Source organism: Phaethon lepturus, unplaced genomic scaffold, assembly GCF_000687285.1.
Source record: "Phaethon lepturus isolate BGI_N335 unplaced genomic scaffold, ASM68728v1 scaffold19069, whole genome shotgun sequence".
Taxonomy (NCBI): Eukaryota; Metazoa; Chordata; class Aves; order Phaethontiformes; family Phaethontidae; genus Phaethon; species Phaethon lepturus.
Window position 1 is genome coordinate 1 of NW_010563028.1, and position 12,718 is coordinate 12,718.

The 12,718-nt window shown below is 38.3% G+C and overlaps 1 protein-coding gene across 1 annotated transcript; it reads left to right on the top strand.

Moving 5' to 3' along the window:
- Positions 1 to 875: 875 nt before the first annotated feature.
- Positions 876 to 11,678, top strand: ZNF839 (zinc finger protein 839). Its single transcript, XM_010294475.1, has 7 exons — positions 876 to 1,772; positions 3,906 to 4,157; positions 4,912 to 5,004; positions 5,346 to 5,498; positions 7,219 to 7,359; positions 8,387 to 8,525; positions 10,309 to 11,678. Exons 1-7 carry the CDS (start codon positions 876 to 878, stop codon positions 11,298 to 11,300), a joined length of 2,667 nt encoding a protein of 888 aa, XP_010292777.1. The 3' UTR covers positions 11,301 to 11,678.
- Positions 11,679 to 12,718: the final 1,040 nt, after the last annotated feature.

Consider the following 12,718-nt stretch of genomic DNA (forward strand, 5'->3'; position numbering starts at 1 on the left):
TTAGTGGTGGATTTTGGTTTTTTTTTTTTTTACTTCTCCGGCACACCTGCCCTTTGAGGGTAGAGTCGAGTCTCGCAGCTGGAAGACACAACTTTTAAGGAGGTTTAGAAAAATCGCGTTTGAATGTGGCTACTAGCTGCTGCGGTCAGTCTTCCGGTCTGAGGATGCGTGCAGCTGAAACAGCTTAGAAGAGTTGTTTCATAGTGGTTAAGTGATGATGCACAGGTAGATAATGTATGCTCCTCTTACAGAAGGTGATAGTACCTGGGCTTTTGGCCCATGTTTTGGGGTGCAGGGGTTGTCAAGTGATTGGTTTGAGCCGAGGCAGAAATTCCAATGAGGAGGAGAGACTATGAGGGAGATGAACAGAAACACATACCTCATCTTTATCATCATCACAGAACTTTTTTTGAACTGAGCACTTACTACAGTATGTCCTGGATCTGGTATTTGGCCTGTGTCATTTAGCAGACTGTAGTTCTCCTGTGTTTGGTTTGCTGAAGGTCATGAATCTGCCTAGGTGATGGCATTGACTCTGCTGTTCCAGAACAGGGAAGAAACAAAGCTGTGACATAGCCTAAGAACAAGCTTTACATGCTTTAATTGAACAGCAGTCACATTCAGCTATGTGCAGGAAAGCCCATAGCTTGAAGGAAGGGAATCTGTGCTTTGATGTTAAATCTGTGCTTTGATGCATTAAAATGGAAAACTAGTGATATGCATTGGTTTCTTCTTGCTTTGCTTTAAGGGCATGTGTGTATCATCTTGATAAGTATTGTCTTTATTTATCAATACCGTATTTGTGTAATCTCAACTTTTCCTTTTTTCCACAAAAGCAGCTGGAAGCCATTTGTGTCCAAGTTCAGCCAGGACAGATGAAGGAAACTGAAAGGCCAATGCCACCATTGGCACCAATCCAGTCCAAAACTATAACGCTGAGTCAGTCGGTTGGTAGAAGTTCTAGCATACCAGGACTTGGCATTATTAATCCCCAGATAATTAGGATACAGTCTGTTACAGGAGCTGAGCAGCAGCAGCAGCTATTCCTGCATAGTTCTTCCGAGTCTCCAATTCAGCTGCTTACGCAGAGACCTTTACCATCTCATGGATCAGTGTCTGTGAACAAGACTCCCACATCTAAGATGCTAAATGGACAGAAAGCTACATGTGCCATGGTATCGGCCACAAGGTCTCCACATATTACCACGGTTGCAGCCAGTTCAGCAAATACTCTGATACCATGCCTTGAAAAAAAAACCCAAAAAGCTGACAAGTTAAAAAAATCCTTGAAAGTGAAAACTCGTTCTGGACGGATTTCACGTCCCCCAAAATACAAAGCTAAAGATTATAAATTCATTAAAATGGAGGATTTGGCTGATGGTCATCAGTCTGATTCTGATGACTATTCTGAGCTGAGTATAGAAGATGATGAAGAAGGAAAGGTGAAGGGAAAGGATGCATTATTCAGTTCTTCAAATTATAATCTGAAACCCAAAATGTTTAAATGTCAGACCTGTGAAAAATCCTATATAGGAAAAGGAGGATTAGCAAGACATTATAAACTTAACCCTGGCCATGGACAGCTGGAGTCTTCACTTCAAAAAATACCTTTAAATAAGCTTAATGGGAGTATATTTGTGGACAATGCCTGTGGAGTAAGAGATGAAACGATGAGTCCAGCATATTTGGATTCAATTGCTGTCACTTTAAATAATGAAAATGCACTGGCTACCAATCTGGAAGAAGCTGTTCATTCAAAGGCTGGAGAACAGGTAAAGTGTGTTACTTAGAAAAACAGTCACTTCTGTAGCAGGTAGAATGGCAGTTCTGTAGCTGCATACTGTACTCATTCATCTGAGTTCCTGTGGACAACAGTGGAACTATTTTTGAAAAGACTGAAGGTAGGGATTTAAACACCTATCAGTTCAGTAGGGCATGTTGTTAATAAAATGTAGAAGTCTTGTACTGCTCAGAAATACCACCAGTATACTAAATTAAATAAATTTCCTACTGAAGTGCTTTAAAAATCAAGTAATTTTCCCTTGCAGTGTTGCAGGAATAGTATTCTTGCACAGGCACGTAAGACAAAATGCTCACTGAGTGTTCATTTGTTACTGGTTTTCTGACGTACAGTTTTCAGCTTGGAAAAACCTTGTCTGCCTAAATAGCATTTGGATAATACTGTGGTGTTCAGTTACAGCCTTTAGCGTGAAAGACAGCAAAAGATCATCTGCTCTATCAATTTTTGTTACTGACAGAGATTTTTCTGTGACGACACTTACTTGGAATCCAACAGTGGACCACAGCTTTTCCTAGAGCAGGTTTTGCAAGTGTGGCTTAGCTACCTCTGCAAACCAAACACTTTGGTGAAACTTGATTCTCTGGGTTGGAAGCTACTTTAGCTGCTATGATGTTTTAAGCTGGTCACTTCAAAGTAAAGTTTCTCCTAATATTAAAATGACTCTTAACATCTCGCAGTAAGAGCTGGTACAGGTACTGTCTAGGAAAAAATACTCTTTTAGATGTAGCAGTGTCACATTTATTACTTTTCTTTGTAAATGTGAAGTTGTTCTCATAAACGTGAAAATTTACAGCTTATGGTGCCAGTGCAGCAAACCAACCTTCCCCATCCTCTACAATCTTCTATCATCTTTGGAAAAAGAGAATTGCACAATACTGAAGCCTGCTGTCTGTATTATTATTATATAGTTGTTACTTTCCTGTGCTGCACTTACTTCACACAGGATGCTGGGTATTTAGAAAAATTTCAGACAGTCTTATACATACTACTATTACTGACTGCTAGATTTCTATTGTACCTGCTACTTTTAAATAGCAAATTCGGATTCTACAAATTTGCACTTGAACTCACTGATTTTTTACAGTTTTTGGCCAGGTAAATACTTTGTAGAAGGAATAGCAGGATTATTAAAACTGGTACATCAATACAGATGGGAAGGCAATTGAGATCCCCATGCTCAGCCTAGTCTTATGTCATATTTAGAACTAATTTAGTAATTTAATCCCTGGATAGAACTGACATAAATTTGACATTTTTAGAGCTTTCCTAATCACTAGAATAGTAGGGAGCTACTGAATGTTGGGATGAAAATGTACTGATTATGAAAAGAAGTCTGCTATACCTGAGTACTATTGTAAACTCCTTTCTTAAAAAATACTGGGACGTTCTTAGAAATTCTAGCTTGGAGGGGAAGAGATGATGTGTTCAGTAAGAAGTCAGTGCTTTGATCAGTAAAAAATTTCACTGAAGTCACAACTGATTAACTTAAAAATAGAAAATGTACTTTGAGTTTGCTGTGTGGTCTTATAATGGAAGCTACTTCTTAGCTATGTTCTTAGGGAAGACGAAGGATTTTGAAACATGGAAACTGGGCAGTATATTTTGATTTTTAATTATTGGGCTTGTCACTATTCATGGCTGTTCAGAGTTTTTTGTCTTTCATATAAAGTCTTCATGCTTTGACATAGTTACAATGAAATCCAAATTTTTCTTTGGGTGTGTTTTACTGCTAATTAAAATTTATTTCTACAGCCTCTTTATTTGATGAGGACATAACTTACTTCAAAAACATTAAGCATATTTAACTGACATAAAACAGCTCTTTAATTGTATTCCCTTAATGTCTGTATTTTGTAGGACATTTTATGGATCAAAAATGCTGCCTTTGCAAATAATGGCATGTATGTGTTGCAGAAGTAATAGTCTTACTAACGTGTTGGATTGATAACTGCAAAGAAAGTTGTGGAATGTTTGTATCCAGCTTTGCATTTATTTAATCTGCTATTTATTGTTTGCATAGATGAAGACCTTAATTATAAAATTGTCTTTCTCAAAACACGGTTTAAAATGGTGAATAAATACTTTCCTCTTTCTTTTAATTAAGACTTGTAACTCTGCAGAAAGCAGAGACTTGTTGGCAGAACAACAACATGAGACTAGTTCAGGACACCAGGGACCCGTAACACCAAAAGGACCTGGAAGACCCAGACGACCGAAGAGACGTGGTCGACCAAGGATGGGTGGAAGATCTAGGTGTTCTGGAAGGCTTAGCAGACCTTGTCAGTCCCCTTCAAAGTCACTTAGTAGTGTGTCAGCAGAACACCATGTATTCAGAAGAAAAGCTAGGTTAAAAGAGGTATGGTTCTCTTCTGCGTTACTTCACAAGTATGTTCCCCATGCCCTGTCTTCGTTTTGTTTTGTTTTTCCTCTGGATCACTTATTTTCAAGGAATCATTTTCAAAAAGATTGATTTTTCTAAATTTTATGTTTTCATTCTTGTGTACTGACAAGATGAAAGCCCAAGATTTCTTCTAAGAAGAAAACACTAAGTTGTCTCTAAGGGAAAAAATGCTTCTAGCAGAACACTGAAGAAAAGGAAAATGGGAACTTAGCCTGGAAAGGGACTTTTGACATGTAGATCTACTCTCACTATCCTTTTTCTGGAGATGGAAAGTTACTAGCTACTATTATGTATCTTCTCCAACACAGTAAAAAGAAAGAAACCCAAGTGAAGTTTAGCAACATTGAAAAAGAAAAGAAACACCCATAAAGAAGTTCTTGGATTTAATGAGGATTAAAATCCATGCAACTAACACAGTTTTTTGTTTCTTGAGTGTCTGGGAGATCCTTTATGGCTACTAAATCTACTGATGTTGCTCTTCTTTCTATGAGTTGGCAACATTTGTGGGACTGGGTTTTGTCTGTATATGGGTAGTAACTGTTGAGGTTTTCTAATTTACCTTCTCTTTTGGTGTTATGTTTGCACCGATTCTCAAACCTGCTTAAACATGTAGTGGATCTTTCAAAAAAGCAGTGATGTTTTATGTTCTGACTGTGGGATGCATAACCTCTGTACTTTGCTCTAATAAACTCATTCTGGTTTTTGACAGCTATTACAACAATGTGATAACGAAGATTTAATGGAGCTGGCTCTCCCACGTCTTACAAAGCTTGTTACGGTATATGAATTTCTGTTGATGAAGGTGAGGTTTTTTAATGTAAAAATGTTAAATTATTTTAGGGAGACTTCCATTAGTATACATAAAAAGATTCTTTTAGATACATATATGAATTTCCTAAGTTAGAATTGTGCTGATTTGTAGATGTTCTCCACATCACTTCAGTCTTACACAGGCAAAACTCTGGTAAGTCTCTTGATTGAAAGTTGTGCTTTTTGCTCCCTGGTTCAGTGGCATTTTTGAATATTCCATGATCTTTTGACTTGAACGTTTCTCTTTTAAATGAACTGACAGATTTTAATTTCATCTTTTTATAAATACAAGGAGGGGGAAACAAACCCTTTTTTTTCCCCTCTTATTTCTAGGTTGAAAAAGGGTATCCAGCCAAAGCTTACTTCCCAGATGTGTATAGGGAATTTGAAGACTTGCATAATAGGGTAAAGAAAATGGCTTATGATCACCTCAGTAACTCTGATTTGCTGAGTTGCCAGCAGCCTGTTGAAATAAAAGATGCTAAGGTAATAAAGAACTCTATTTGGAACTCTGATTTTTTTTGTTTTCTTTTGTTTTTGTTTTATTTATTTTAGATGCTTTGCATTTTTATTTTTCTCTGATAAGCTTTATCATCCTGGTAAGGTTATTTGAAGAAACATGTTTTTTTGATGATCAAATTACAAAAATCAGTGTAAAAAGTCCAACAACTAACTGAAGAGAAAAAGAAATTCATAATAAAACTACAATTCCAGTTTATGGCAGTAGATATAACTAGAAAAAAAATTCACAAAAAATTGTAGCAGTGCTGATACCTGTCTTGCATATCTAGGGTAGTATGAAGCTGCATGTTACTGCAAAGTGTATTTAGCATTAACTGCTAATAAAAGTAAATCTTGATGTTTGATTAGGAAGGAGGGGGATCTATATTTAAAATGGGTGGCCTTGATTTAAAGGGATATGTGGTTTCACTGCAAAACGAGGACAAACTGAATGTATCTATGCAGTTCATAGTCATACTAACAAATATGAAAGGCAGTGAATACATTAATAAAACTGCAAGCTGTTATTTCAGTGACCCTTCAGATTCATTGTTTATGCAGCTGTATCTGGAAAGACAGTGCAGGTTTGGTTTTCTGGTGGTGGTTGTTTGTTGTTTTTTTGTTGTTTTTTTTAACTGTGGATATGTTTATCCTTATGGATCCTTATCAATCTATGTTCCCCTGGCATAGAATAAAAGAGTTCTTTGTACATAACATATTTTTGGTTTTCCCTTCTCTGTTCCCAGTAGCAAAAATACTATTTTATATACTACTTCCACCAAAGTGACTAAACAACGTGCTCATTAATGTACATCAGCACTGAACTTGCAACTACTGTGAGAGGGGAGCATACTCAGAATAGGGATGGTGGAGATAAGATTTTGGTTCTTATAATAATCCTGATTTAAAAAAATGAAGTCCTCTGTGGACTGTTAGCAGTGGTTAATATTTATTTTTCGGAATCAATCATGACGTTCACTGTATGTACTAAAAAAAACTTTCTAGAATTACTCTGTGCTTATCTGGCTATTTTGTAATTAGTACTGATGTTTCCCTGTGGAGAAATGAAGTGGCATAAAGTTAAAGGGATGCTGTTGATACTGGCAGTCCCAAAGTGGAACCTTTTTCTTGCTTCTCTTCAGTGTTAGTGTGCCTTCTTAATATAGAATTATGCTCTTTAAAACAAACAAACAAAAAACCCAAACCAAAACCCAAACCAACCAACCAAATGAAAAAAAAAAAAAAACCAACCTAGCCTGGAGAAGTTGTATTGTAGCACACCTACATGCGGATGAAGCACAGGAATGGTATGGGGTGGGGGGCAAATCTTTAACTACTAAGAAATACTCTCAAACAGGAAGACTTAAATGTGTTTTTAAGTAATGGAGAGCCTCAACAGTGTTTTTTATTAAACTCTGCTCTTAGTAACTGTCTCTCGATTCTATATATAACCGTTGTACTCCTAATTCTTTCGAGTTTGTCTGTTGAATATTCACCTTCATACGAAGGTCGTGTTCTATTAGTATGGAGGCTAGTAGAAAACATGGGAATCTAAACACTTCATTGAGCTGTGATGATTGATTGTCAGACTAGACACCGTGTAGTTCTAGTTCAGTTTTAAGAAAATTAATCAATATTTCAGCATTTATGTATTCAGATTGGAGAGGCTAACTTTTACTTTTTTTTCCTATAACTGTTTTTAAAGGTTGCTGAATCACTAGGAATTACAGAAATACTCAATGGAGAACGAAAGACGCGAGGTGTAGACTCTTGTTCACAATGTATAATTAATATGGTTAGTGAGCAAGTGCCTGTGGAAATACTGGGACAAAAACGGTTAGCTGAGGTATGGAATACCTTTGTGAAAATTAAAAATGAAACTGAGACAAATTAAAATTTGTTAAAACAGATAATTATTCCTTACAAAATCTAACTGGTATTATCTGACTCGTGTTAAAGTAAGGCTTTCATGCTGTTTGGAGTTTGGCAATACTTAAAGAAGTACTCTCTACTGCCATAGCAGAGCATATGAACAAGCACGCTAAAGATGTACTTTGGGAAGACATTGCTAGCATTCAGGAGAGAATCTCGAAGGCTTTCCGGTAATCTCATGATACAGGGAAGAAAGAATTCTGTTGAGGCACTAGTAAATGGGGGCCCCACAGTGAGAAGGATCCTCAGATTCTAGTAACTTGTGTTGGAATAAATGGGCTAACCTACAGCAGGCTCAGATGCTGAAGAAGTGGTTGCTCTGCTAGCTGGTGGTTGGTAGAGGTGCATGAAAATAGTTCTTTTCTTTCTAACAAGTCAGTTCACCAGATTTAGTCTGTTTACAGCTGTAGCAGGGAGCCGTGTTTCCTCTTCTTGAAAGTCACATCTCTATGGTCCATCCCCTTAACGGTTCTACTTTTTATTTAATTCAGAGTTGTTTCTGGTGGTGGATTAATAAGACCAGTGCTTTTCCATTTTCTGCCTGTGGTTAAACTTAGAGCTGATCAGTCTTTCTTCATTAACCAAACAATGCTGGGCAGGCTGTTCCCCACCCTTTACTGAAGTTGGAGAGAGAGAGAGAGAGAGAGCTTATAGCAGGTGCCATGCCATATAGCTAATCGCAAAGGCTCAGAGAGGAGCTTTGACATTGCAGCAAAGGCAGATTGTTTCAATCAAATATCAAAAGTAATCAGTGGCATTTTGGCAAAGTGTGAGGGCTGTGTTTAAGTCCTTACTTTTTAGGAAGACCGTTAGTGTAAAATCCTATTTTTCAAGGAGAGTATCAGTTCACTGCCATGAAGTGCCCACAGTTAGTTTGTGATCTTTTCCAATATTGTCAGCTGTTACGGTGGCAGCCAGTTAATTATCTCTTGTATTGACAGAGCTCAGGGGAGGAACTGTTGCCATCAGCCAAAAGGACCAAGTTAGAAGACGTAATGGAGAATGTGAATAATGCTTATGCCAGTCAAGATGAAGTGAAAGAAAAGAGTGGGAATTTGTGTACACTGTTTGAAAAAGATGGTAACCTCTTCAGATTTTCCAATTCTGTTCTGTTCATGGAGGAGCTGAACAAATCTCTCTGTTCTTCAAGCGCCTGTGGTTTTTGTCTTAAGGTTTCATGTCTTAACTTGCTTCCCAGGTCCTTCAAAAGCAGCTGTTTAACTGGAGAGGCCTCATGGCGGGGGAAGAAAATGATGGATGATGCAGACCACAGCAGTAGTTCAATTCTGAATGCATGATAATCCAGTTATTGATACTACTGCAGTACTATGAGAATAGTACTGTCCTACTCTCTGCTTCCTGAAAGCCTCCCGTCTGTCCTATCCCTTATAGCAGAGATGGTGCACAACCTTTGTGTCGGCAGCGGGAGAGCAGAGGAAGAGGAAGCAGTGTGCGTGTCCTTCCTCTTTGCCCCAGTCTGCGACAGCAGAATCATCAGAGCTTTGTGGATCCTAGGGGAGGGGGAGAGCTGGTGCAGGCTGTCCTGTATCCCAGGGGAGATGCGGGACCTGAAGATTGGAATTGAAGCACCATTTTGCACCACAGTCTTTGCGTGGTTGCCTTTCTTTTTATCCCTTCTTTGTCTTTATTCCCTGTGCCCCTCAGATTGGCAGGGTAACAGTGGATTAGAAAAAAAAGTGAGGTGGGTCCCCACCTGTAATCTCCCAAAACTCCACTGGTCTTATGCAAAAGTGTTGCAGTAATTCAGAGGCATTACGATCACTGATGTGAAAGATTCCAGTCCTTACCCATCTCTAGTAAGATCCGTATATCAGTACTGTCCTCTTGCTTTGTAAATACCTTTTTTGGTGTTGCTGTAAGCTGCTTTGCTTTTGTCCTTTGCAGGTTTCTCTGTCCATGGTTGTGTTTTTGTTTTCCTCTTTAATTTTTCTTTCTTTGAAAGGCTCTCTGCATGACCATGTTCATTTCTTGTTGCATTATGATTTTCTTCTGGGCTATGAGGCTTTTTTTTATTTTGTTTCACTCGCACCTGCTCATAGGGCCTTTGCTAGTCTACAGTAGAAAAAGTTTTAAATGGTCCCTTCTGCAGTGTTAGGCCTCCTTTGTTGTGCTGTGATATCTTTCATAACAACAACAACAAAAAACCCAAACTACTTGTTCCTTTTGATCTTCAATAATAAAAACTGACAGCTTATGCTACTGCAGCTTAGTTGTTATCGCTCAACTACCTACTGGGTTTGTGACCTGGCTCTTGGTCCAGGTCAAATAACTGGCAAAACACACTAAATTTCTAGTCATTTTTACCTTTTCTGCCGCGGGATGAAAGTACTCCTGGGGCTGTTAGCACAGCTAATTAGATATGTAGTAACTTGATGACATGCCTGAGTCCAGGGTGAGCTTGATTATCTCAGAAATTTAACCAAGTTTAAATGCTTCTGTCAATTTACTAATGGTAGTGGGGATGAACAGCTGACAACTTTGTGCCTGGTATATTCTTTACCTTGTAATGTTACTGGCTGTATGCCAGATGGAAAAAACTGAGTTTGACTTTCAGCCCAGGTTGTTTTCAGGATTAACAGAAAAATGCTGCTTCTAATGTAAGGTCCCTTGGTATGGAAATATTAAATAATTTGCTATCCAAAAATTCCTTAAATATTTTTATAATGGCTTTCTCATTGGGAAGTGCTGTAAAACTCTTGCAAGGTGCTTCAGGTTTGCTAATTTGGGGGAAGGCAGCAGGGAAGCAGTCTAGCTCGTCCTCCAAAATTACTGCTGAAAAATAATTTTATGGGCATGCACTATTACATTACACAACAAAATGATATTTCTTTCACCTTTTCAGGTTTTAATCCATTAAATGGAGAAATCCTGCTTTCAGAAGACAGACATATCACTTGCTGCACAACTGGAAGTACATTACCAACAGCAGAGGGACATAATTCACTTGTTGATTCAGGAGTTAGAATTGATACTGAAAATTCAGGTACCTTCTCCCAGACTGTGAAAATGAGGATAGAGTATTCCCAACCTGTGCACATACAAGGACCAGATATGGCAGGTGATGCATCTCTGCTACATACTGAAGTTGTATTGCCTGTTGAAGCAGATGGCTCACCTGAATTAGTTCAAGCACACTTTGTGAGTGAGAATACAGCAGGTGGACTGTCAGCTCCGGGACTCTGCAACTCTCTGTCGGAGAATGCAATGGGCAGTCAGAGCGCTAACTCAGCAACGAGTGAAGAAAATGGTCACAATCAAAAGTATCAGAAACTGCAAGAAGAAAACCATAAGTTTGCAATTAAAGAACATTCTGAACAACTTCATAATGCTGATATGACTGATGAGATGCAGGAACTTGAAAAAGTTTTTTCAACAAACATTGTGCCAATGAACTACCCACATAGTGCCCACAGTGAGTCACCCCAGAAACCTGTCCAGGAAGCCTCCCTATCTGCTCATGTGAACCATGAAACCTCTTTTAAAACCATGAATGAATTTTCTTGTGGGACAGAGGAACAACACGAGCTGCAGAATGCAGTTACTGTAGATGAAACTGTAGCCTTCGAGATTACCGATGAGAGCCATGATTTTTTGTCTCAGGGACATGAACAGATTTTTATTCAGACTTCAGATGGGCTTATCCTGTCTCATCCAGATACTGCTGTTTTGTCTCAGGCAGAAGGCATCGTTATTGTAACCGATTCCAATGGTACTACAATGCACATTCGCACACCTGAGGGGATACCTTTGGAAACTGTGGAAGCGCTACTGGCAATGGAAGCGGATGGCCAAAGTGAAGATATTTTGTTCTCGCAAAGTGAATTGGAGCCATAAATTAGAAAACTGTATGCTTTCTTCTGGAAAAGACTGACTCTATAAAATGTATATTTTTCTAATGTGAATACTGAAATAATTGAAATTTAACTTATTTGTAAACTGTTTCTATGCCCTGTACTTTTTATAACTTATGTTTATATAAATCAAGCAGCGTCACAACCAAAAATTCTAGAATTAACATCGTTCTACTTGCTTTGTATGTTGGGGGTGGGTGGGAAGTGGAAATCTGTCAACCTGAAAACTGTTGCACTATTCCCTTTTGTTATGTAATTCCTTTTATCTCTAGCCATCTAAAAATGCAGTAAGTTGTACTGCTGTTCAGCAGTGATGTGATGTGTACTGGCAAGCTGTATATGGGTAAAATAAAAACTATATTAAAAATGTGTGTTTTCTGCACCATTGAGATTACAGAACACTTTGTCATTGCACTTTCTTAAAGCTAGCTTGAATATTGATTAGCATCTAGACTTGATGTGCATAAAAAATGGGCAGTCTTAAATATAATCCATGCTTCTGCATTCCAGGAACAATATGACAGCCTAGCTGATCCTTACTTAAATAAGCATCCACTGAGTTTGAGACAAAAATAGCCTCAAAGAAGATACAATTTGTACTGAACTGTTGAAAATGTATTTAAGTATGCTTGTCTAATGTTCAGCCACACCTTTAAAAATTGCAGTTACTTAGACAGAAGTGAGAAGGTGCGTAAGTAGTGATCTGATTTTCCTTAACAAGGTATCAGATCCTTTTTCTACTTTAGTCTGTGATGGTCTCTTTTTTTAAACTTGCATTATATTTTTTTCTTTCAGATGACACATCCGTTACCAGTTTTAAGCTTTGACCTTCCTAGTAACTCCACACTGCCCTGTACCATTTAATCATAATAAAAAGGTATCCTTGACTATAATCCCTGTTTCTCTATGCAGACAGAAATCTTAGCAAATTACTTATCTACTGCTATCTTGTATTTTTGTCATACTTCAGTATGTTGCTTGGATGGTAATATTTTTGTGGAGACCTAGCAGCATCTTGTCCGAGGCACTGTCTCTTCTTTCAAGCAGTTAGCAGATGAAAAAGAACATCCTTAAATGACCAGTATCTTTATTTTGTTCATGAGCTATTGTAGACAGTACTGAAAACTGGTAATGTACCTTTAACATGTGTGTGTTGCCTCATTGCTAAATACACGAGGCTACTGAGATAACTGGACAAATCGGCTAAAAGGACCTGTGATACTCAGGAGAACTGTTCTTAAATCAAGTATGAACATTGATTTTTCATGGGTTTGTTACTGAGGAACTGTGGGAAGCTGAAAAGGGGAAGTGATTGTGCCCCTGTACTCGGCACTGGCGAGGCCACACCTTGAATCCTGCGTTCAGTTTTGGGCCCCTCACTGCCTGAAGGATGCTGAGGGG

Bases quoted from the DNA above. Each gene is read 5' to 3' on its own strand.
- ZNF839 (XM_010294475.1), top strand. From the start codon at position 876: ATGAAGGAAACTGAAAGGCCAATGCCACCATTGGCACCAATCCAGTCC. The intron at 1,773-3,905 runs GTAAAGTGTGTT...CTTTTAATTAAG, and splicing joins ATTCAAAGGCTGGAGAACAG to ACTTGTAACTCTGCAGAAAG. The intron at 7,360-8,386 runs GTATGGAATACC...TTGTATTGACAG, and splicing joins GACAAAAACGGTTAGCTGAG to AGCTCAGGGGAGGAACTGTT.